At 45.6% G+C, this 26,327-nt stretch overlaps 1 protein-coding gene across 4 annotated transcripts in view; it reads right to left on the bottom strand.

Annotated features, from left to right (window-relative positions):
• The window catches only part of Myo16 (myosin XVI), a 480,110-nt gene that overhangs the window by 241,011 nt on the left and 212,772 nt on the right, over nucleotides 1-26,327 (bottom strand). For 3 of the 4 annotated variants that reach the window (XM_017599990.3, XM_008771384.4, NM_138893.2), the window contains 6 exons: nucleotides 24,431-24,581; nucleotides 18,039-18,149; nucleotides 11,758-11,823; nucleotides 9,552-9,679; nucleotides 6,919-7,024; nucleotides 2,001-2,118 (listed from right to left, as the gene is read on the bottom strand). In XM_017599990.3, the coding sequence (XP_017455479.1) occupies nucleotides 2,001-2,118; nucleotides 6,919-7,024; nucleotides 9,552-9,679; nucleotides 11,758-11,823; nucleotides 18,039-18,149; nucleotides 24,431-24,581 (680 nt within the window). The remainder of the gene's footprint in view (nucleotides 1-2,000; nucleotides 2,119-6,918; nucleotides 7,025-9,551; nucleotides 9,680-11,757; nucleotides 11,824-18,038; nucleotides 18,150-24,430; nucleotides 24,582-26,327) is intronic. The other variant, XM_039094188.2, reaches the window with a different exon arrangement.

Below are 26,327 nucleotides of genomic sequence, written 5' to 3' on the forward strand. Positions count from 1 at the left end.
CTCAGCACACTTGGGCTTTGCAGGATCAGGGACAAGTCCTCACCAGCCTCTGAGAACAGCACTGCCTTTCTGTGTTCTTCCTAATCAGGTTTATGAGCCTTAGTTGTAAAATCCCAGAAAAGCGATCACTGAAGCAGTTGACTGATTTTTTTTTTTTTAAAGAACACAGCAGGGATCTTTCACAAACTACAGATGCAGACAATGAAGTCTGAGGCACTTTGATTAGAATAGAATGAGGAAGTGAAGGGCTGCAAAGTGGTTTTCCCAAGGGAGAAGGCAACCAAGTCATACACAGAGCCCAGAGAGTTAATAAACCACACACAGAACCCAGAGAGTCAACATAGCAATCCATAGAGCTCAGACAGTTAACTAAGTCACACCCAGAGCTCAGAGAAAACCAAATCACACCCAGAGCCCAGAGAGTCAACCAATTTACACACAGAGCCCAGATCCCACTGCACTTGGGCCAAATTCTTTTCCTGGAGGAATCAGAAGTAGAATATACACAAGGATGCCACATCCTAGTCACACGAATCCCTTAAGTACTTAAGATGTAACTGGGCAGGATCATGGGAATTACTTGACAATAGAGTGTGATTGATCATCAGAAGGGGCTCCAGACCTTGTCAGTTTATGCCACGTTGTACACGTGGAAGTGAGAGGGCAGTCTTCCTGTCAGTCCTCACCACCCACCTTGTTGGAGACATGGTCTCTTCATAGCTTGTTGCCGAATACAGGAAACTAGCTGACCCATGAGCTTATGGAGGCAGGAGAACTCGGGTCTCCACCTCCTTTCTCACTATAGGAGCACTGGGTTTGCAGAGGACAAATGCTGCCGCCCCTGGCTTTCCTTGGTTTCTGAGGACTCAAACCCACACTCCTCAGCATCTCCCACACGTCTATGACAACTTTCTATGCTAACATTCCAGACGTGAGGACTCATGAACTCTCTTCAGGGGAAAGGAAGGAAATACAGGAAGAGCAATGTTGGGCATCCTTTAGGGGCAGTCAGTAAGTTCCTGGGGTGAAGAGGATACAGAGATAGAGTCACCCTAACGGAGCCCCAGATGCAGGGTCCCTCCTTGGCAGTGTGTGGACTAGGTGTGTGATGCCCAGGTTCAGCAGTGGCATGGGGTGTGGGCGGGGCCACATTAAGCTCAGTAGGAGCCATGCTCTCAAATATCAGTGAGTATAAGGTTCCTCAGAGATGTCCTTCCACACAGTTGAACTGCCTGTTCAATCTGACCACAGTCCTCACCTGGGTCTGCATATCCATGTGCAAATGACAGACCTATAACCTTTGCTGTTCGGTCTGTGGCAATTTCTCACCTAGGAATCTTACATTATGCCCAGGACTGGTCAGTAAAATATTAAATTGTAAATGAGTTTCCAGAAAAAAAATACACAGCTAACGTTTGAAGCCAATAAGAAGTGGCTTCTGTTTCAGTTTAGTTTGGTGATTATTTTAGCATTTAGATTGTTTGTAATTCAAGCATTTAAAAAAATTCAGATTTGATTTATACAGATTCCACTGGGGGCTATGTGAAGACACGGCACGTGGCTGTGATTTGTTGAGTGTCTGCATCTTTGTGGGGGGAGGGCTAGTCCTGTCAGGTTCTGTTTGTCTGTCTGTTTTGTCAGCCCTTCTTCTGTGTGGTGTGATTTATACAGAGTTCCTCCTGGGAAGCCTCACCTTGCACCAGAGCATAAGTTTGATTCCCAGTAGAGTCTGAACTTGAAACCTGATGCCTCGGGATGCAGAGGGCAGCCCGGGCTCCTCTAAGCATAGCTGGTCATTGTTATTATAAGACATTTCTAGGGTAAGAATAAGAGATTTATAATTCCGTAAGCCGTGGCAAGTGAACTGTCTTCCGGTGATGGCCTTCCCTCTGCTGAGTGCTGACTCAGGACTGTCTAGATAGTCAATGTAAGCTTCACAGGCCCCCTGGCCTCTTTCACTCTGGGAGCAGGAGCCCTCTGCTGGCCAAGTGCAAACTCACCTCCAGTTACGTGTTTTCTCCTCTGACAGAACTGCAGTTCCCAGTACTGTATGAGGCAACTGGATACGTTGTTGAGTGTGGTCTTGGCATGTCCGAAGGCCTCCAAGATGCATATGGCCTGCAGCACAAGGGAGAATTTGATTGGGCATCTCTTAGAATAATTAAAAATGATAGCATGGATGCTGGGAACATTCTGCTTTGTTGGAAGGCTCTGTGCTTCCCCCAAATGCTGGAGTTTTTCCTTTCTTTTCTTTATTTACATTTCAAATGCTATCCCCTTTCTCAGTTTCCCCTCTGGAACCGCTCTATCCCATCCCCCTCCCCTTGCCTCTATGAAGGTGCTCCCTCACCCACCCGCCCACTCCCTCCTGCTTTTCCACCCTGGCACTGGGGCATTGAGCCTTCACAGAACCAACCAAGGGCTTCCCCTCCCACTGATGCCTGGCAATGTCATCCTCTGCTACATATGCTTCTGGAGCCATGGGTCTCTCCATGTGTACTCTTTGGTTGGTGGTTTAGTCTCTGGGAGTTCTGGGGGGTGGTTCTGGTTGGTTGGTATTGTTCTTCCTATGGGGTTGCAAACCCTTTCAGCTCCTTCAGTCCTTTCTCTAACTCCTCCATTGGGGACTCCATTCTCAGTCCAATGGTTGGCCACGAGCATCCGCCTCTGTCTTTGTCAGGCTCTGGAAGAACCTCTCAGTTGACAGCTATATCAGGCTCCTGTCAGCATGCTGAAGTTTTAAGGTTGCCCTTTCCACTTTGACAGCGGAGAGGTTTCATGATTCTCCTGTCTCTGCCCCCACAGTATAGGAGTTCTAAGCTCATAGATGACTTTCCTGTGATGGAGTCTGGACTCAGGCCCTTTCTACACTCTTACTGATCGAGTCCCGGCCCCAGCTCCTTGATGTTTTTAAAAGGAAGAATTAGACATGACAGATACCCGAGTCCTTCCTAATCCCCGGGCACACTTACGTGTGCTTCAACACGCAGGCCTGCTAACCTCATTCCTGGCTGCACTGTGGTCCACTGCAGCTCACCCTCTCTTGCAGAAATGGAACTAAACAGCTAGTTAAAGTCACCGTCATGACCCCTCGCTACATATTCTCTAAACAAGTTTCTTCAAATATCGCTCACGAATTAAAATCCACTTCTCATCTGTCAACTGACTGTGGCCCTAGTAAGGATCGGAACTCAATGAGTCTCCAAATGTATTGAAACCTGGAAAGTCCTTTCTTCTTCAAGACTCTACAAATACGTTAAATCCGGCTTCAAGTCAGCCACCAGGTGGCCAAGGCCACTCTTTTGATCCAATGGGTCCTCATCCTCCACCCTTTAATTCATGACATTATTTTTGAGATAATCGTTATTCATTCTAAGCAAGTGCATTGAGCCCATTTCTTAAGTCCTTTTGGCATTTGTTTTATTTAGGCATTTATTAATCTGAGAGGCATTCTGCACGATTGACTGTTATAAGGCGACACTATGATCCCAATCACAAATCAAAAAAAATTGCTAACATAATAAGGAAATGTGTTTAACCATCTGGTCCCGAAACTTAGGTTTCTGAAGACACATTACATCTTTACAAAACCCTATGATTTGGGCCTGAAAATTAATACAACTCAAAGCAAATCGACAGCAGGCAGGACACAACTGCCAGTTCATTTGCGATTAATATGATCTCATGTTTTTAAAAAAATTAATCGAATAGGTAGCCACGCATATATAAAAAATTAACAACGTAATTCCTCCTCACTGCATGAACATACTGCAAAATAATTATTTTTAAAAGCCATAAAATAGGATGAACTAAAAAACATTCTAGATTTGAGGCATTTCTGTTTTGTATTGGACAATAAAGTCATGGTTTATTATTCTACGAGAAAAGAATATTATGGATAATGGGTGATGCATGCCCAGACAGGAAGGGTGGGGCAGTAATTACGTGATTATGTGCACGTGCTTTACGTAGCTGTCTCCCCATCTCAGGTCAGCAAAGGACACCCTCTAAAGGGTTGAGCAAATTCCTTCAACTCCCAGCTCCGTTCTGCTGTACTCTAACACAGGATGACTTTCTGGTGTTTTTGCTGTGTCATGTGTGTAAAGCGCTTGGCTTGGTGCCTGCCACAAAGCAGACACATGCGTGACCAGTCGTGATTCTCTTTCCGTTAGTGGCTGACTGTAGACACATAGCCACTGTGCTAACTAGGCGCCCACCCGCATTCTAACATGCGGCGCCCCCGTGAATATGTGTGTACGTGTGCCTGTTTTCAACCTTCACTGTCGGAGTCTCCACTTTCCCATCAAGGAGACAGAATCACCGACTGTTAGGATCATCGACTCCAAATGTCCTAGCTGGGATTTGAACCAAGGCAATCTGACTGCAGACTCACACACACATTTAATCCTAGCTTTGGACTGACGTCACCCAATTCGTCCTGGATTAGCAATAAAGATGTGTGACACTAATAGGAAGCTAAAGCCATTTGAGAATTGTGAATTCTTCAGACCTTTTCAATGGACGCACTGCCGCGTTCTTCCAGATGGCAATGCCAAGCTTGTAACCCGCCTGCTATTTCCTTCTTGATCAGCTAGTCAGCCAGTAGGTGGCGCTAAAGAACTGTATTAGGAGAAATACTGAGAAAACCCGAAGCTGGTCTATTCCACTGTCTGTCTCCCCTGACTCTGAAACAGTATGAGAAGGAAGAGCACATAGCCACAAAAATGTAAATAAAAATATATAGAAAAAACATCTACTTGCACCCTTAATGTTTACTGATTAAAATTTTATTGAGCTGATACCTCCCTCCTTATACCGTGTGCTATGAGTTTTAATAGTTAAAGTGACTGTGTGCTGTGAAAGTAGCTAGGTACGTTGTGTTTCCTAGAAATAAAGTTCCCGGGGGCTTCTGAATGAATATCCACACACCCATTAATCAAACTTAGCCTGTCACTCCCCTCTGCAAAGGGACCTCTCAGTAAAGGCGTATTTAAATCATTGGGACAGAATGGAGAGAGCCTGAAACTCATTTGGAATGTAATGGACAAGAAGTCCCAGGCAATTTCTTTCAAAAACGTGGTTTTTCTGCTTCAATAAATCCCATGGCATGGAAAATTCCTGCTTCTGATCATCAAGATTCAGATACGGAGGTCAGAGACAAAGCGGTGCTGGGGGCTTAGCTGCTCGAAGACTTAGGGGAAGAGAGCAACACCTCTGAGGACCGGACTCCACTTGCCACTGAGCCCGTGAATCACAGCAAACACAATGGGAGGCCTCTCCTGGGATGGGGCAGCCATGCAAGCCTCTCACAGGATGGGGATGCCACCATGCAAGACTGGACCTCACTCAGCACCCACCCTCCTTGGCATCTTTCAGACCTCGCTGTGTCTTTGTCTTTACTCCTCATGGTTCTTGTGAGCACCACATCCCAAGAAGAGGCCACGGACCTCTCAGACTCACACCCCCTTAACCTTACGGGGCCGGCTGCACGTGGCACGTGGCTTTGACTAGGCTGTCCATGTGTTAGTTGCAGGAGGGTCCTTCATCACCTTCTGCGTGACAGTCACTGGAGATGCCCTCCCATCTCTCTAGCTTCCTTTCACGTGTGTAATCTTTGCTAACAGGACCTACGCTGCTCCTCTCACACAAGAGTCTGATTAGGAGCCACCAGCCTTCCCCTAGTGGGAGGTTTGTTTGTCCCGTCCCAAGCCCAGGTGCAGCTCTCTGCCTGTCAGCCAGGGAGAGGTCCCCCGCTGAGAGTTCGCAATTAGCCTCTCAAGACAGCTCCTTTGTCCTTACCTGAGAGCTTCCTCTCAGTGTAGCTGGCTCTCAACCCCAACCTCACTGCTAAATAGCTGTGTGTACCAAGGATGCTCTACCTACTGACTCCATTTCCCTAGCCAAATCTTTATCTCATGCAGAATTTAGTAGCCCCCACCTCTCAAGCCTACTGAATTTTACAGGTGCCCTGTAATGTTACACGGATTTACAATCCGTCCACGAACTCATCTGACGCTTGCATAGATCCCTGTTTATTCGCCAAGATGCTTTGCTGAACCTGCATTGGAGTCCATGAACTTAGACAAAGACGTTTGTGCAGATATCTAATGTAGGGAACCCCAAGGTTAGTATGGAATTTAAACATGTGATGAGGAATAAAGAAAACACACACAGGGCATTTCACTTGAAATCTGCATGGACGGGGGTGGGGAGGGTTGATTCCCCAACGCCAGCAGACTTGGGAGAGTTACACCCAACTAACTCAACGGGAATTGGAAAGTAGTCACTTAGACTAAATAGCAAAGCCAATTTACATAAAGTGATCAGAGTGCATTTTAGAAATCACAGAGCCCGTCTCTCTCACCAATGTTCATCTTAATAGATGATTATCTTAGTCGGTGATTTAGAGGGGAGGCCATTGTTCCTCATCATTTCAATTAAGTCAATAGATTCTGTTATTTCCATTAGTTAACTGGCATTTATCTTATAACCATGTTGATTTATTCATGCTTTCATTTGGGAGTATCAGCCCCTGGTGTGTTAGCATATTTGAATAGGGGCTTGCCAGTCTCCCAAGCTGACTCCGATTGCTACGATCGAGTTGTGGAGTGTGCTGGTGTGTTGCTGAAGAGGGAGCAAGCCTAGCACATAGCTGTAGATTGAAATCACCCATGTTTACTGTGGCCACTTCCTTTAAAACCATTGCAGCTTTAACGTTTGCTCTCGAGATTGCCCCAGCCATGCTTTTCACGCAATCCCCTGCAGAAGCATCAGCCCGCGGCATTCTGTGCAAACACACAGAGGTCCTTTCTTTTTACCCGCAGTCTTTGATCATGGCTTGGTCCCTGTATTCACAAGCGACATCGCTGCTGGTGCAATCCTCCCACCCCCATATTCACCAGCCCAGACGCCACTTACATGCTTGAATCTGGAGTCAAACATGGTACAGCTGGAGCTGGCCCTGCTGGTAAGGTGCTTCATGATTTGCTTGCTGGCCTGGGTCTTCCCCGAACCTCTTTCTCCACTGAAAACACAAATTTCACTGGCTTAGAAGAGGGAGAAAAAGAGCCAGAGATGATTCACAGACCCAGGGATGGTGGGGGTCATGACGCCGTCAGGAAATTGACAGGACAGCTCTACTGTCAAATAGATGGGTTTGTCCTAAACACAGAGTCAGCAGGTGTCTTGTCTTGCCAGTGGGTGTTAGGTATCAGAACTCCAGAGGGCTGCCTGGCACCTGTCTTCCTGTGGCTGAAGGGAGAGCCATGTTCTAATTAATTAATTAACGTGCACCCGCTAGAAAAATGTTGAAATAATTGAACTCTCAACTTGATGAATGGTCCCTTCTTAGCTCAATCACCCTGATTCGTTGAAGCTACTGGGACAGAAACAAGCCACCAACTTTAAGATGTGACATTAAAACAAAGATTGTAAAGCAATTAGAAACAATGTCTTACCTGGTGCTAATTGTGGAATGTCTAATCTGGAGATACTCATTTTTTCCCCCTTTTTATTGAAAACACTTTTTTCTCCCCTCACATACTATGTCCCTATTACAGTTTCCCTTCTTTTTGTCCCTTTCAGTTCCTCCCCACCTCTGGTGCCATCCAGATCCACCCCTTTCCTGTCTCCCATTAGAAAAAGAAAAGGCTTCTGAGGGGTAATAATAAAACAAAATAAGAAAAGATTTAAAAAAAAAAAAAAAACCTAACACACTGGAATTGGACAGGACAAAGCGACAGAAGGAAAAGAGACCAGGAGAAGGCACAAGAATCGGAGATCCACTCATTTGCACAATCAAGAGTCCCCTAAAAACATTAAACCTGAAGCTGCAATATATACACAGAGGACCTGGGCAGACCATGCAGGCCCTGTGCATGCTCCCTCAGTCTTCGTGAGCTCACACTAGACGACCTCATTCTCTTTGAGTTCTCCATTCCCTCTGACTCTTAAGTTCTTTCTGCCTCCCTTTCTTCAGGGTTTCCTGAGCCCTGAGGGTGTATTCAGCCTCTGATGACTAGAGAACGCCCACCCTTTGTCTACATTACCTTTGTGGCACACAATTGCACACAACTTCAGCTGAGCTTCTCCGGGCTGGAAGGTGAGGGTAAAATGGCCGAAGCCTTCTCCCTTCTCCCTTATCGATGATTTCTACATGGTGACCATGTCATAGTGCCCGGCTTTACAAGAAGGGCCAGAGTGACTAAGTCACTCCTAATTGTGTTCAAGTCAGTTTCAGTACTGGTTCGCCTTGCTTACGAGGACTCGGGAGACGGGTACGACTTAAATGAAGGAGCAGGGTTCCCTTTCCAGAAATATAGCATTACCACACTTAAAATCTGCCCTAGTGGGATATTAATGAGGTGTTTGGGGGAGAAAGTTACCATGAGCAAATGAATGTAGAATTTGGGGTGAAGCAAATGTAGCCAGGTCTGTCTATAGGACTGTTACAGGGCACAGTGAACTCCCCCTCAGCAAAGCCTCCAGAGCCATCTCTCTGTCTCCCATCTAGATGAATTCCTGAAGCAATGTTGAGTTTATTAAGAAAGTGTTTTAGTATATATCTTGGCAAGAACACGCTGTGAGAGAGAAACGTGAACAAAGCCAACAGTTCTGCCCACACTGGAAAAGCTAAAGGCTTCTCCAGAGACAGCAGCCCAAGTCTGATTTTAATCCTTCAGTATCCTCTGTCTAAGTGTGATCCCACCCCAATCCCTCCTTGCTGCCCTTCCCCTCACAAATGAACAGTCTTTCTGTAGTTTGAAAGTTTCCCTTATGCTTTCGAGAGAAACCAGCCGTGGAGACACACGGAGTGGAATGGAGCAGAGGTGAAGAGGAGAGGCAGGCTGAGGAAAGTTTGCCTTGTGATTAAGTAAAGCTGTCACTTGGAGGTGCTGCAGGGAGCACACGGGGAGCAGCGGCTTAGGCCCAACAGTGTAGCGAGCTTATCTTTCCCCGTGTTTGTTTCTTATACTTGAAAGCAGAGACCCTGTGTTGCTGGTTTAAATCTCCAGGGTGTGCTGCCTGTGCCACAGAGTACTCATTGCTGACCCTACCTGCCTTTGGGGATTGGAGGTGAGGTGGTGTAGGGTCAGCGACACAGACTCTGGGAGCAGGCAAGAAACACCTCAGCAAGCTCATCTGAACGCTGCTGTAAGCTCCTCTAATACCCTTCACCCATACCCCATTGGTCCCAAGAAAGCATCTCTTCCAAACAGCAGTTCCTGATTGGCTGGCGTTGTCTGCACCAGCAACCCTTGGTCTCTCAGGCAGTCCTCAATTAGGTCCTCCTGCTGGAGATGCTTTTAAGGCTGTGCAGAACCCCAGGATTTACATAGAGGTGGCCCCAAATTCCCACTACAAGGATGAAGTGTGTAGCAGGCTGTTAGTTCCCGTGGACTCTGCTACACTGGGCAACTTCTCAAAGAAATCTTCTTGTACCCTCTAACAGGACAAACATGTTTATTGGAAAGACAGACTGCAAACACATTGAGTGGGGAAGGAGAACATGCCCAAGTCTTAGAGTCTTCGAAAGGTGAAGACTGGCTCACCTGAGGATGATGTTCTGTGGCCTTCGCTCCTGGAACAGCCTGTGGAAGGCTCTCTCTGCACAGGAGAAGAGGTGGGGTGGCAGTGAGGGGCTGCGCTGGCCTGTGGGGCTCAGGTACATTTGGGACACCTGGGGACAGCAGACCAAAGAAGGAAGACTCATCTACTTCTGTCTCTCATATGAAGAGGAACTCTTGAAACTGAAACATGTGCTGGATCTACAGGAAGCCAGGGCGGGGGTCAGCGGGGAGGCATAGAGAGAATCTGGATAATCATCCTGCCCTCAGCCCAGTTCCACAAGGCCTAGGGACAACATGGAGGGTTAGATTTATTCCTCAACTCTTAGTCCACAAGCCTTAAACTATCCCAATGGCTTCAAGAACAGCACCACACACGTTTGCAGTCTGGTTATCTATGAAATAAGCATAACCTGTGGCATCTCACATCACATTACAAATTCCCCAATATTTGGTATCAACATCCTAAAACCGTCCTTGTGAGCATCATAGGAATTTATTTACAGACTTATCAGAGATACAGAAATAGAATAAATTTCAGTGACCTGATCACCTATGGTTGCCACTGGTACTCTCTGCTAGTATTTGTGGTGCTCTGGTTTATGGGAGATTTTGTTTTCTTTGAAGTAATAGGAGCCTAGTAAAAAGAATCAGGCAATAGGATCGCTTCCACATCACGAAGAAATGCCAAAGACCTCATAGGGTAGCACAAAAGAACACAGCTCCTGAACTCGTTGTTTTGAGAGGCCAAGTCTTTTAAGTTCAGGCTCCATTTTAGAGAACCTGACCTAAGTTTGAACTTAGGTAAACGAGCCAGCTGGTACCTAACATGAGTCTCTAACTTGCCCCACAACAAAACCCGAGCCTAGCTCCAGTCTCTATCATAATCCCTAACATGACCAGCGCCTTCAAGTTATTCCACCAACAAACCTGCACCCTCAGGTTACAAGCCCACTCCCTGCCTAAGGACCACCAATGCAGAGAGGAGCAGAGAGGAGCAGAGAGGAGCAGGAATCAAGTTAATGATACAACTCCCAGCACCAGCCAGTTACGTTAAAGGCCGCAGTAACTTTCCAATTAGATGCCTGCACCCTACCCCATCCCCTCCTGCGTGCTGCTTACTATAAAGCCTTGCCCCGATAGATATTTGGGGCTCCCCCACCACCAAAACCATCCAGCATGAAAGTGGTGCATTCAGGGCAGGGGTGGGGTGGGGTAAGGTGGGGCGGGTGGGGTAGAAGCTAGCTGGAATAGAATAAAGACCCTGCTGTGAGTTCCATCCGATCAGCTCCTGTCTGTTTTTTGAGGGGAAATCACTAACATTTCCCTGGCACGATGGTATCTCTATGGTACTATTCATACTGGCTCCAAAAATCTCTGTGATGGTTTCAAAGGTTGTTTCTGATGTTTAAAATGAGTCAATTTTCAGTACACACTTACCAGGCATAGGGCGTATGCTGCACGTATACAGCTAGAAGAGACACTGTAGAAGTATGACTCAGCAACAAAGCCAGACATTGTGCCAAGGCTTCCTTAGCACCCATCAATATCCATGCATGAACTAACACCAGTCAATATCCATCTGTGAGCTCAACACCAGACAATTTCTATCTATGAATTAAACATCCATCAATATCCATCCAGGAGCTAAACACCAGTGGATACACATCCATGATCCAAACACCAGTCAATACTCATCTATGAACTAAATGCCTGTTAATATCCTTCTATGAACTAAACCCCAATCAATATCCATCCATGATCTAAACACCAGTCAATACCTATCTGTGAACTAAACACCAGTCAATTTCTATCTATGAATTAAACACCAATTTCCAACCATGAACTAAACACCAGTCAATACCCATCTGTGGACTAAATACCATTCAATATTCATCCACGAATTCTAACCCAAATGATAACAAGTCAGTCAAGGATGCATGGAAATATATTGTATTATTTAATGTATAGAGTTACATATTTAAATGTGAAAGAAAACTTTGGTAAAATAAGTTTGATCCCCAAAGTTGCCTTAGAACACAGTCACATGACCATCATGGAAATTCAAATGAGAACAATCCTGGGAAATTTCGCTTGAATTGTTGTTCTTTGAGTTTTTTATGTCACCAAATACAAAAGTGTATGCCCCATGAATGTCACTTCAACACGATATTCGGAGTGTGATACTCACCACAGTGGAGTAAATTGGGAGTTCTTTGAAAGGGTTAACGAGCAAAAAGATGTCTCCGATGAAGGTCTGTCAAAAAGATACAAATAGCTCATGAACCACGTAAATAGAATCATCTAAAACTATGAAACTTAGAAACCATTATGGGAAACATGGTGAATCAATGAAAGTCATCTCGTAATATTTTCAAGCCAACTCGAGCGTTCTTAAGAAATGCAAAATTCATATGCAAACTACATGAAGCTATCAGGCTTGGTTCCATGAAACACAAGCAGTGCAGTGATCCTAAGAATTTACTTTGGAGGGATTTTGTGACCATTAGTCTGGGTGAACAATATAGAGGCAAGACAAACAAATCCATAGCAAGAAGAACATGGGATAGTGAGTTTCATGTCATTATAGGGGAAAGAGGATAGAAAGGGTTTATAAAGCTCAAAATAAGACATCTTAATTAAGGAAGTTGAAACGATGAGACATAAAGGCTTGGGGACGATGGGATAGAGACTTAAATGTACGTATAAGTCCATATATGTCTGTAATTACAACAGACACCAGCGTTCCAAATACTACCACTAAAAGAAGTAAAAGCAAGATACATCTGTAAACAACAGCAGCCGAAAGGCTAAGTGTGTATCAATCCGTGGAGATGCGGCGTGGGCAACGATGCCGGGGGGCCAAACGGAGCATTTCATTATGAGGAATTGACAGAGGCATCAGGAAGAGAGGGCAATTCTATGATTCCACGATAAATCAATCTACCATTAAGTCTCTAAAACAAACAGCTTCAAGGAGGAAACCTGGGCTCACACTGACAAGGGAAGAGTCTTGCCTATTGGAATAAGCAGATGAAAAATTCAAGTAATTACCAATCTGACCAACGAGTCTTTCAGACATCAGCTGCTAGAAATAGTAGATGTGTATCCTCTGAGCTAAACACAGAATAGTGGTTTAAACCTAGAGGAAGTGAGTGACGTGGGGTGAGGGTGGGAGAGATTGGACAGAACATCTCACCGCACACAGGAACGGCTGAGAGAGCTTAGGTGCTCACACTAGAAAATGAAGAATAACTATTGATGGTGGCTTTGAGGATAATTTTCTTAACATGAGCAAGCACTCCACTATGCAGATCCACCATCAATTAATTATTCAACGCCACAGTGGACACCCCAAATATACAATCCACAATGAGGGAAAACATTTATATGGGGGTGATTATTAATAGGATGTGAGATTCTCCCGGAATATGGATGCTGAAGCAAACAGAATTATAATTATAAAAACATGATTCAACATTGCAGTAAAGTCATCAAAGGGGACACTGTATAAATCAAGAGGGAGCTCTGACCAGGGCTTTCTCAGCTGTGGAAACAGAATCCCCAAGGCCTATTGTTCTAATGAGTTGTTCTTTCAACAGTCTGGACATGCACTCTTCCAGAAGCACCTTTCAAGTAGTGAGCAGGCATCCTAATGCACATTGCAGGCAGCCTGTCACAGGAGAGCCTTTAGAGAGGCTGGCACAGAGTGCTGCACATGCTCACTGCTTGACCTCCCTCACTGAAGTGCTCCTTAAGGGAGCACTGTCACCTGACCTGCTTCACCCGAGCAGAGGTTACAGAGGCATCGGGTGGAGAGATGGGTCATTAGGGAGCCTGGGGCTGTCAGGATTTCCTTGCTCTGGTTTGTCTAGCACTACTATTAGAATTCCCCGGGCTAGCTGGATGTGACAGGGGTTTCCGCATTAAGTTTTCAGGCTGTTTCTTGTCCCCTGAGCTTCTATGTAGAGAATACTGGTGAGTGTCTTTTCTGCTGCCCACAACAGCCTGTGATGTGTGATCTGTTCTCTCGGGTACTGTTGGCAACCTTTATGCCAGACAATGTTCTTGACTGTGCATTTTCCTGGCAAGCTCACGCCTCGTCACCTGCAAGCCATCTCCTTCCCGCTATGGCAAGACACGTGGAAATTCCCCAATAACCTAATATCCCAGGGAGTGTTTCACCCTCAGGGGGAAGACGCATGGGAATTCCCCAACCAGCTTCACATCCCGGGAATGGTACACACAGAGGACCTGAGCCGAGCACAGCTGCTGTGGGCAGAGCAGGTCACAGAACAAATGAGAGGCAGGAAAGGAAATAGGAATTCTGTCAAATGATTAGGTCAGCTGCAGCATCTGAAATATTAATAGCTCGTCTCAGACTCAGCTGTTTGTCAGAGATAAATCCGCATTAGCCTCTCTCTCTTGTGTTAAAAAGGCGTATTTGACCCAAGTGGCATTCACACACATGCTGTCTCTAAGAACCTTACTTGCTACTGTCCATCCATGGTGAGCGTATGTGTTCACATATGTGTATGCATTTGTGTATACTGTAGGAGAGAAAGACACCAGAGTCTGGACAAGGAGAACTGACCGTACCCGAATGGGTGATGGGTCTGCGGTGGAAACCCCACAAAATAGAACACGGAGAGCAACCTCGAAACAGAAAAAGCACCCTGGGAAGTTCCTTATAAGTGAGGCTGTTGGTGTGCAGATATTAGGGGAGCAGAAGGGTGGTGTGTACTCACTGGTGTGGCCATCATAGTTCAAGGTGACCAGCAGGACAGCTGTGGCACAGATGGCCAAAACACAAGGGGTCAGAAACAGCCTGTGGGCTCCGGTTTTCCCCTGAATGACCATGCATTCCTTTATACAGAAAGTGACAAGGGCAGCACGCCGTAGTGGGTATAACTACATTGACAACACCCAGGAAGTCAAGGGAAACCCAAACGTTCCCCTCGACAGGGGAGATGCTGCAGTTGGAGTGGGACTGGCAGCTGGGGCAGTGGTGCAGGTTGTACCTGACTCCATCTTGCAAAGGGGGTCATGGGGTTCCCCGAGACAAGCAGAAGCAGAGTGTGAGCCTGGCCAGGCGTTCACACCAGTGACCTCGCCAGAGCCCACCGTCCAAGCACCTTGGTAAGCTGAGGTGGGAAGAGTCCATGTTCGAGGCTGGCCTGGGGGAACTTAGCCAGTCCCTGCCTCATTAGAGTGAAAAGAGATAAAAGATAGAGCTCAGTGGAGAAACGGGGGTCATCCCCCCACATCCCTAGAAAAGAGAATTGGGGAGATGTCAAACACCAGCTCCCCTCATCAGGACACAGCCTGAGCAGCCAGAAGAACATAGCTGCAGGGGTCCCATGGGTCAGGTGGGTTGCTGGGGGGAGGGGTGGGAGAGGGGTGGAGGAGGGGTGGGGGATGGTAGCATTGAGGAAAGGGCAAAGACCAAACACGGGTATTATTAGAATGTGGAAACATCTCCTAAGCAGTTCTTTCTATCTGGGGAAGGTGTGTGCTTGTTTTTAGTTCCTTTTGACCCAAGGGCTGACACTTTTATAGAACAGTAATGTCCTGAGATTTGGGATTGAAAACAAGACTCCACATCTCATTCAATCCAATAGGCTTGAATTAAAGTACCAAACTCTGTACAAAGGCAGCCATGAATTCCAGCCTGTGAAAGGTAGGGGATGGAGAATCAGGAGTTCAAGGACAGTCTAAGCAACGTCATTCTCTGGCTCAAAGGTCCAATGAAATAAATCCCGATATGGGTCTCCAACTTTCCAATCTCTCTGCAGACCTGTAGTAAGAAGCTGACAGGCCCAACAGTCCACAGAAGAAACCCAAAGGCATTAATGGTCTGGCATTATGTTGCGATTACACGCCACTCTTTGAGATGTGACTTCAGCCACACCTCAAAGCAAGCTCACGACTAGCATGAATGCTATTTCTGATGATCGAGATAAAGAATCTGTATGGGGTGAAGACTGCCCTCTTCAGGGAGTGTGTGGGTGATGGTTGGTGGGTGGGGAGGAGGAGAGGAAGAGCCTGGCCTTCAACTTCATCAGTGCTGGCCAGGTGTTGTATGAATACAATTGCCTGGCTCTGTCCCCATCAAGTCCAGAGTCTGACGCAGGAGCCACATGTCAAGCACAACACAAGGAGGACCCTGCCCCTCACCCCATGATGCATGTTCTTACAAGGGAGAGCCCACGGTGATGCAGTTTGGAGATTAAGGGGAGACACGAAGATGAAAGCATATTCCAGTGGGGTTCCGGAAAGTTCTGTTCTGCAGGAAGTAGAAGGAAACTGCCGGAGCACAGAGAAGAGCCCCTGGAAAGGTCCCAGTGCAGGAAGGAAGACAGCTATTGCCTGCTGAGTGGCAGGCAGTGAAGCCCACTCGTGGTTTGTCTGTAGCTGAAACTGGTTGGTTTCTCGGCCAGGATACCAACCTCAGAGAATCAGCCATGTTCTCCCCTGTCCCCGGCATGGGAAGCAACAGGATGAACTCCTGAAAGGAGCTTGCTGGCTATCCTGGCTGTCTGCAAAGAATGTTCTAGTTCACTGTGAGCTCAGATGGTGAGGAAAGAAGGACCTTCCAAGTTGGGGGATGCCAGGGTAGGGAGGGTGACCCCAACGGCACAGATTGGGGGCTGCCAGAGCAGAGATGGTGTTGGCTTCAAGTGCACAGAGTAGGGCTGCCAAAGCAGGGACTGTGGTTGGCCCAATAGTGAATGAGATGTGTAGATGCTTAAGAGACAGAGAAACTCTGAGGAGTGCAAAGGAATTAAGGAACAAAGGCCAATTCAGTCTTTCCAGGGGCTTGGTGGTCAAAAAGCTGCAGGAGGCTGAGGCAGGAGGATTGCAAGGTCAAATTCATCTTAAGCTTGAGTTTCAAGGCAGCCTAGACAATTCTCTAGATCAAACACAAAGAAAGGGCCAGGGGCATAGACCAGTGGTATAGAACTAGCAGTGTGCAATGGACTCTGAATTTACAGTACTGGGTAGTACAAAAAAATAAAATGAGCTAGAGGAAAAAAATAAAAACAAAAGAATGAAAGACAAAGAGAAGAAACAAGAGGAAAGAAAAACCAGGAACACGTCACTAAAGTACCATGGATATAGATAATAGAAACCCAGGCAGTCAGGCTTTACCACTCCTGCCAATGGCAAGGTTCTAACAATTGTGATGCATTGCTTAATTTTAAATACATTTGTGGTGGCAGGCAGTTGACTGAAACCTTGAGATGCTGGGTTGCAGCTTCGTGGGTTAATCAGGACCTGACAACTCATTACTTGCTGGGAAATCTCAGTCCTCACATTTACATGAAAATGACTTAATCAGATTCTCCGTAGATTAGGACTAAACGGGTGTTATCAGGGAATGTGACAGATTCGGGCATAATCAGAAATCTCCACGGGCACTTGGGCTGAATTGTCCTGCGCTCTGTATGGGAGGATGAAGGAACAAAACCAGCCAGAATGTGGGAGGGGACAGAGGGAGGCTGGGGGGAGATGGATTTCGAGACTACAGGCTGTCTCCCTTGTTGCTGGCATTAGAAAGCTAACATACAGGGAATGGTCAGAACCTGTTTTAACTCATTCTCCATCTAAATGATTTTTTTTTTTTGCATCTTTGTGGAACTCTCACACCCAGGGTTTATTGCCCAGAGAGACTCGGCCTATAGATTGGGAGCAGTACTTATAGTACAGCCCACAGAGACTTTGGTGTCTGAGGCAGACTGAGATTTACAAGCAGCTGATCTACAGATCTTGCCAGTTCTGAAGAGATCTCCCACTCAGTCAGGACAACAGAAAAGGCACAAAGAATGTGAAAATGAAATCGGAGGAGGAGGACGTGACTATTCTTAAAGTACGGACAAGACTTTATTATGGATATAAGGGAGAAAGGAAGAGTCCAGGCTGAATGTGTCCGGGAGGCTAAATCAGGTCATAAGAGGAGGAGAGGGAAGAAAAGCAGGACAGGAGCCACTGACCAAGAGGAGAGCTAAGGCTAAGAGGCCAAGACACCAGAGTACCCCAAATGGCTGGATTGTGTTGGGATCAGGCTAGGAGAAGGGAACTGAAACACAGCTCCTGGAGGTGAGAGTATCAGCAGGTCAGGTGAGGAACGCTGCCAGGGAGTCAGGGGTACTGAGGGATGCTGGGAGAGCTGGCCAGCATCTGCTTTGGTTTGTCAATGGGGACCTCAAGTAGTCATTTGTCCCAGGTTCCCGAGACCCAATGCAGCATTGAGAGTCACTGTCTGTGTGCAGAGGACTAGCTTACACTTCTCTCTGAATTTGGAATTTTGCTGGATATGACTAAGAACATTCCCAAGAAGAGTCTGAACTCCACCGAAGCTCAACCTCAGCCATTCCCACAGCCGGAAGCTTCCAGGGAGCCATCACTTGTGGTGACATTTGCGGTTCACAGTGGAGACACAATAGTTCATGGTGGCTCTGTGGCACTCACGTGTATCTGGTCATTCCCGAAGCGCTTCTGGATTTCATAGAGCAGGCTGCTGTCATTCAGCTCGCTGAGTGTGGCCAGGTCATCACTGGGAGCTGGAGGCGTGAGCTGGACCTGCGGGATGGGACAAAGGCCAGGCTCATCAACGTTAGTCACTTTCTGATCAGGTCTTCATGGCTGCTTGTTCCAATTTCAGGAGCTTCTCCGAGTTCTGAGACCACATGGGTATGAAACCGATGTTAAAGGGGGAGATGGTTCGAGGAAGAGAGAATTATTCAGATCAGGGTTTATGTTCCATATCTACAAGTCGCACACACACATGCATGCACACACACACACACACACACACACACACACACACACACACACACACACTTTGTGCCAAGGTCCTTTATGCCTTAAAGATTACCATCATGTTGACTGACCTGTCTTACCCCTCAAGTGACATTCAAATATTTGTTAGCTTCCAAATCTAAGCCCATAAGATTATTTTGGGCATAGAAAGGCAAGGGGTTCAGGTTCTGCCTTCTCATGGGATAGAGTCAGGTCTTCAGGGTAGACCCCAGATTTGGGGCTTGTGATTTTTATTCTGTTTTACATTGATTTTAAGATTAAGGTGTCTGTGAGATTAGGTAACTGGCAGGGGGTGAAAATTACGCTTATCCTTTAAAACCAAGTGATATAGTTCAATAACCACATCAAATAAATTATTTCAAGGTAAGCATTTCAAATAAATCCAGATGGTTGTGGTCTTCTGATTAGATGGAAACCAGCACTCTCCAAGTGAGAAATGCACAATCCAATGGGCACAGAGCATGCTCTAGCAGCAGACGCTTGACAGTACAGAACAGCTTTGGCTCTCTCACGCCAAGCTGAGGAAATAACAGAAGAATCTGTGTAGGGTCCTCCGAGCCCAGGACACACAGGAAACATAAGCAAGTTTGCCTGTGATCTCTGTGTTTCTGATATAGCCTGTGTTCTACTTGAATTTCATATCTGCATTGCACACGTATTATTCACTCTGTGTTCCTTTGCTGAATAATTCAAATACAATTATCACTGTTTATTCAGTGGGAGATATCTGCAGAGTGAAATCATTACACATCCTAAAACACTAAACTTAGAATGATTTTCCTAGAGCTAGTGACTATATCACAAGTTGAAAGCTTCCCGCTCCCTCTCCCAGGCTGCATGTTGCCTAAGTACACCAGCCACAGAGGCAGAGGCCCGGTCTCCAGCATCTCAAGCTCAGGAGAGCAGTCACATAACCCACTTAGAAGACACCATGGCTAGGAGTTTCTGGGCATTGGACACCTGTCCATTTGTCTACATGTGAACATAGTATTCCCACAGAAGCATGTTTACTCGCTGGAAAACCAAATTGTGCAATATTCCTGATCTCAAAACTTCCAACAACCATCCGCCTGACAGTAAGACTCTCACGCTCAACTCATGTGAAGAACTTAGCCCAGTGTCAGTTCCGCAGCTGAGCATGTAACACAGGTGTGCTTAGTTATACAGCTCAAGGGTCTTCCGTGGCAATGGCCCCTCTGCCAACTTTCCTTGAGGGATATCCCGGAGGGAGGAGGGGGTGGGCAAGTGTGGACACTACTGAATAGCCCCTTTCTGAACAAAAACACTGTCAGTGCTAATGGTGAAGGGAGCTGAGGGTTAACTAGGATTTATTTGGGAAGAGTAGGAACAGGGACCACAGTCTGTGGTGATATCTTTTCCAGATGGGCAGAGATGAGCTCAATTTGAATAGTTGTCAGGGTTGATGGTTAGGGAACAGAGAGGAGACGTCAGTAGAAAGGACTCTAAGGGGAAACAGGGGAAGCAGAAGGAACCTACATATTGGATGCACTAGATTCTTGCCAACCGCAGGTCAGAGTGACCAGACCCTACAGGGGAGAAGCTGAAGGCGCAGCGATCTGATTCACTATTCAGCAGAATTCCAGGCTGACAATGGGAAAAGCTGATATTTCTACAGCCACACGGTTGGGGATTCTTTATTTTTCTAGTCCTTATAACCAAACACCGATAAAGGATGACTTAAAAGAGGTATTTGGCCACGGAGGGTAGAGAAACATGATCATGGCTGGCAAGGAAACTGTGGCAGCAGCGAGGTCAGCTTGGTCTATGGTGTCGAGGTGCTACCCAGGAGAGGGGAAAGTCAGAGCTCAGCCGTTTCCCTTCTCCTTCAACTACTTTTATTCAGTCTGATGAAACCACCCACTTACGGGAGATCCTTTCTCTTCAACTAAAATTCTCTGGAAAACCCTCACAGACACCACCACAGGCTTCAAATCCCATTGAGCTGACAGTGAAAACTGACTATCAGAGTTGGTTAGTTAGGGGTAAGTTGGGCTGGTTACCACCGTGCTAAGGTCAGGGGAGAGAGGGCACCATGTGATGATCAGCTCCAGGAACACGTTCAGAAGTTCACAGTGTTCCTAGCTTCTCTACTCTCCGACAGGCTTTATGTCAGCCATTTGATGCAAAGACAGAAAGAGGAAATAAGAAGAGATGGTATCTTTCATCTCGGTGGCGTGTTCTCAGTGTGCTGGAGCAAGGACATAAATAATAAATTACAAGATCTTTGAAAAGGTTTGCTCTGCGTTGATCTAGGCTGCCCTTGTCTGGGGCCTGTGCTCAAGATGAAAGTGGGAGTCGTTTGGAAGGACAAGTCTCTTAGGATGGAGGAGAAGAACCAGGATGATGTGTGAGAAACCCTTTGAGGACCGGTTTGGCTTCAAGTGAAAGCAAGGGGCAGCAGGTGTGCAGAAGGTATGACACCCTAAAGAGTCCAGAAATGGTTACATAGCTCCAAGGGCTATGGAAGGCTGCTCAGGGTGTTAAGCGGCTGGAAGAGAAGACTGACTTCACTTTATTAAAGTGGCCTTTCAGCCGGTGCCAAGGCCACTTAGTAATTACCCAGGACAGGAGGTTCACAAAGAGAGTCAGGAGAAGAGGCAGAGCGGAACTTACTTACTATGCTGCCTAGTTCTTTGTCAACTTGACATGAGTTTCCAGAGAGGAGGGAACTGTGACTAAGAAAATTCCTCAATAAGAACAGGCTATAAGGAATTTTCTTGATTAGCGTTTGATGAGGGAGGCCAGTCCTTTGTGAGTGAGGCTATCCCTGGGCTGGTGGTTCTGGGTTTTATAAGAAAGCAGGCTGAGCAAGCCATGAGGAGCAAGTCAGTAAGCAGCATCCTCCATGGCCTCTGCATCAGCTCCTGCCTCCAGGTTTCTGTCTTGTTTGAGTTCCTGTCCTGACTCCCTTCAGTGATGGACTAAGATGTGGAAGTGTAGTTGTAGTTAGTCATGGGGTTTATCACAGCCATAGAAACCCTCACTAGGACCCTTAATGAGGACAAGGGAGGACTGCTGTGCTCAGTAACCTGTTGCTATTATGAACTTTATGTCTCACCAAGGATTAAGTTAGATGAGTTGAAGGTTTCCTTGGATCAGTGAACAGTTTTGTGTTCTGGTGTCACAGACTAGAGTGGCCTTGGGTGTAACAGGAACCTATAAAAAAGTGCAGATGGAAAAGTATACATCTCTGGAAAGAAAAGAGATCCTGGCAGAAGTCCTTACATGGAGAGACAGCAATGAAACCTATATATGTAGGCACCTATGGAGGTCAAAGAGGGTGTGGGATTCCCCTGGACTACAGTTATAGATGGTTGTCATACTTGATGTGATGCTGGGAACAGAGCCCTGGAACCAGCTCTCCTGCCTTTATTATCATTAGGGTCTTATTTCAAATCTTTATAAGCATCCTGCCACTTCCCACAAACAACAAGACATTAGGAATGTGGATTATGCATAGTCAGAAAGATTAATAGACATGTATGGTATGCCATATTATATAACAATATGGTTGCGAGAATGTGGAACATTCAAAATAAAGCCAAAAGCTGTCTGCAAGGTAGTATGAATCTTTACCTCCCCCCAAAAATAAAAAAGAAGAGAAAAACTTTTGAGGCATGCCTTCCACTAATGCAATAAAATTCCTTTTCTACCCAGACACAAGGCTAAGATGTCTAAGTCAGTTTATACTGCAGGTAGAGAAAGCATGGCTGGTATTGACAGAAAGTCCTCACGAGCAATTCCCAGCATCCAGTTGGAAGCCCCCAAGTTCTTAGTCCCCAGCCACACATTGGCACTGGGTTGGGAAGAATGTTCTAGAATGGCAGTTGAAACAAGGTGTTCTTTGGCTGGCTTACACTAAACAGTGACTCACATGGCACCAGAGACCATCAGGGACAGGCGGTTCTTTGTAGTTATCAAGACTTCAAAGCTAACAGAAGAGAGCTCTGATGCCAGATTTCTAGGTAGCCTTTGAAGACATGGGTCCCTTACTGAGATTCCACACAAGGCAGTGTTTCTATGTCTTTTGCAGTAGGATGGATGGGACTGGAGATAGCCACTAACTATCCATCTGCAGAGTTACCATTTGGTAAAGCTACATTTTACAAACATCCAGAAGAAGAGGTGTTAAATGGCTTTGTTTTAATTTCCAAAAATGTCTACAATACATACTTGTTTCTAAAATGCTACTTTGTACTTTGTTGCTTTGAAAAGTCTTTTCCATGGCTCTCCCATGGAACCGGAGTGCATGACCAGCCATCTATAGCATGGCTTCTTCTATGAAGAACCATCCAGTGGTCCATTGCCTGAAACATCTGTGATCTGGCTTGAAAGGGAGACCTTACTGGGTTTTTAATGTTACAGGCCAATAATCTAAAATCCCCACCATGTCCTCCAAAAGGCAAGCTATAGAAAATGATTATGGTGTTCTTCATCAAGCATACATAAGAGATGACAGTAAGAACACAGGAACCACCCACAAGGAAGGACCCACGTGATGCTGGGATGCTATAAAAGCCTTCTGAGTTTGGAAGAACATGTTTGTCTTCTAGAAATCCATGTTAAATTATCACTTACAATCTATTAATTTGCTAGACAGAATTAATTTGTCTACATAGAGGCCCAAATCTCAACTTTTTCATCAAAGAATGGGCCGGGCTTGTGCTTTAATTAAATAAGCATTTATTGGTGTACTATGAATAGACTCAGATATATTTAATAGCTTTAAGACAAATGAATGGTGACATAGAATAACTCAGATATTAGCACTACATAGGCCATGCGAGGATTATAAGAGCATTGTAGTGATTCTGTTAATAAGCTTCAGAAGTGGGAAAGTCTAACCGGTCTCGGTTTCCACGTACTTCTGCGAGCCAGTTAAGGAAACACTTCAAAAACAATGGAGATAAAATGACCTCCTCCCAAACAGTTTTTCATTTCTTTGATTTATCTTAAACAATTTTAATAGTGAGCAGAGGGTATCCTGGTCAGTTAAGCTGTCAATTAGGCACAACATAGAATTACCTGCAAAGAGAGTATTAATGAGGAATTACCTAGATCAGGTTGATATGTAGGCAGATCTACATGGGAGTATCTTGATCTTTAATTGAAGTAGGAAGACATGGCCCATTATGGGCGCTGACATTCCCTAGACAGAGGATGTCCTGAGCGCGTTAAGAACAAGGACATTCATTAGCTGAGAGCAAGCGAGTGAGCAATGGTGTATTTATTCTCTTTGCTCTCGACTGAGGCTGTGGTGTGACTAGAGGCCTCGATTTCCCTGAAATGAGTGATTGTAACTGGGAAATGTGAGCTAAAATAAACGTTGTTGCCTAAATTGCCTTTCTCAGGATATTCTTTTTCCACCATCACAAAACTAACAGCAGAACAGAGAGTATTTGGAAAATGAGTAAGATACAGTAGTCTGAATTAGAGACACTGAAATAGGAACCAGAGCAAGCATAGCTCTGCCTGCCCTTCACAAAGCACCAGGCACAGGAAATCACTTCTCTCACAGAAGGAAGAAAGCATTAATGTCTGTTTCTCAAGTTTATAACTCTTCAAACAGCAAAGCAATCTCCCCTACATTAGCCATTGGGTCTTAAGTGACTACACACACACACACACACACACACACACACACACACACACACACAGAGAGAGAGAGAGAGAGAGAGAGAGAGAGAGAGAGAGAGAGCGCCATATCATAGCTTCCTTTAAAAAGAAACGCCTCTCTGTGTATCTTTGAACAACTTATATTTATCTGGATAGTTGGAAGAAATGGAAAAACAGAAAAAAAGGTACTACTTAATGATCAAAGACACCTGAAAACATACTGTAAAATTCAAACTTCTCTAAAATTAAATAGCAATTGTATTTGTTAGTGACCGGTAGAATGACCACATTGACAGGAATTTTAAACAGAACCCTAGCCTATGCATTTTTAACTTATCCTTGAATGGAAAGTAGCAGGTTAGCTTCCGAGGCTGTAGGTTTTCACAGTGACCTTGCATAGTTACCTGTTCTGGCTTGCTGGAGCTGCTCACCATGCTGGTCTCAGGAGGGCCATCCTGGGATTCCTGGTTGCACAGACCTTTTGTTGTGTCTTTGAACATAATGTCTTTTTCCAGCAAACTGTCCTGCTTGGCAATTGGTAGCACCAGAGGACTGCTACAAGAAACAATCAATACCATAATTAGTTTTCTTCTAACATTGTTGTATCAATCAAAAGCTACAGGAGACCGGGCTACAGAAGTTATGTTTACTCGGAGAAAAACATGTCCTGTAAGCTGCAGGAAACGTAAAGTTTTCTCTTCAGTCCACCCATCATTCAGTTTTACCTCTGAAGGGAACAAAAACAATACATTCATTTCAACTCCAAAAGAAAATGTTTACCAGGATACATGAACTGTAATAGAAAGATCAATAGGCAGTTTAAAAGCTGTTTGAGGTGTACAGCTGCACTAGGCACTGAATTTAAATGCAAAGAGGGATTTGTAAACAAATGAAAAAAGTTATAATCATGATTAAAATACAATGGGTGTAAGATTTAAGGTACAGAGCCATAGGCAATATTTTGAGTCTGTATTGAAATATTAGAATAAAAAATTAAGTGTTAAGGACTACCGTACTGCAAACAGAAAAATGCTTGTAACTTCCAAACAATTCGAACAAGGCAAAGAGAGATATAAACAAAAGCTACCGCAGGCCCTGAATTCATAATATTCGCCACAAAGTAACTACTGAATTTGCAACATGACATTTTACTACAAAGTTTAAGAACAAGCTGCTTTACTGTTAGAGTTGAAGCAGAAGTGCACGTCCATTTTATCAAGGGATGTATGCAAACAGTTGTGTCATTTAATGTGTGGGAGTGGTGATAACTCTGGTTAGAGTTGACTGAACTTGTTCTGTTGAATTTTAAGTTCATCTGTCTCATATGCAGTAAAATAGTAAAATTGATTTGTTGTAGGTATATAGTACAATGCTCTCTCTCTCTCTCTCTCTCTCTCTCTCTCTCTCTCTCGTGTGTGTGTGTGTGTGTGTGTGTGTGTGTGCGTGTGCACGCGCACGAGTGCCTGCAGAGGAATATGAGGAAGCCAGAGGTAGATGTCCTCAATTCCTTCTCTACCTAATTTTGAGACTGAGCCTCCCGCTGCTCTCTTGGGGTTTATATTACTGTGATAAAACACTGTGGCCAGAAGCAACTTGGAGAATAAAGGGTTTATCTCACTCATGGTTTCACACAACAGTTCACCATCAAAGCCAGTGAGGACGACAACTCAAGCAGGGCAAGAACGTGGAGGGCAGGGGCTGCCGCAGAGGCCATGGAGGGGTGCTGCTTCCTGGCTTGTTCCTCATGTTTCACTCAGCATGATTTCTTATACAAACCAGGACTGCCAGCTCAGGGATGGCGCCACTCATAACGGAATGGACTCTGCCCAGTCACTCACAAATGCTCTGTGAGAAAATGCTCTGTTCTCTCAAGCTCCAGACTAGCTGTTCTGAGTTGGCTACCTGACTATGTTTAGGGCGTGCACGGTGGTAACTTGGTACATGCTGCCTATGCCCTCGGAACATAATCATGCTGCACATCTGGACCTGTGACCCCGGTCCTCAGCGAGCACTGCTGCACCCTCTGCTCCTTTCAGATTTGCCTTTAGAGTTTCTACCTGAGCAAGGCTGTGAGGTCTGAGCGTTTGTCAGTCTGCCTTGCTCTGTCTCAGGGGATGCCTCCCAGGTGTATCCCATGATGCTGCCAAGGGGAGGATTATCTTCCTAGTTTGATAATTCCCCAGTGTAGATTTATCCTTGGGTTCCTATCTCCCCAAGAGTCAGCCCTGAGAACCTTTTCTATATTATTCATTATGAGGAACACTGATGTGAACACAGAGTACAGGTAGGCCTTCAGGATCC

This window comes from Rattus norvegicus, chromosome 16 (assembly GCF_036323735.1).
Source record: "Rattus norvegicus strain BN/NHsdMcwi chromosome 16, GRCr8, whole genome shotgun sequence".
Classification (NCBI taxonomy): Eukaryota; Metazoa; Chordata; class Mammalia; order Rodentia; family Muridae; genus Rattus; species Rattus norvegicus.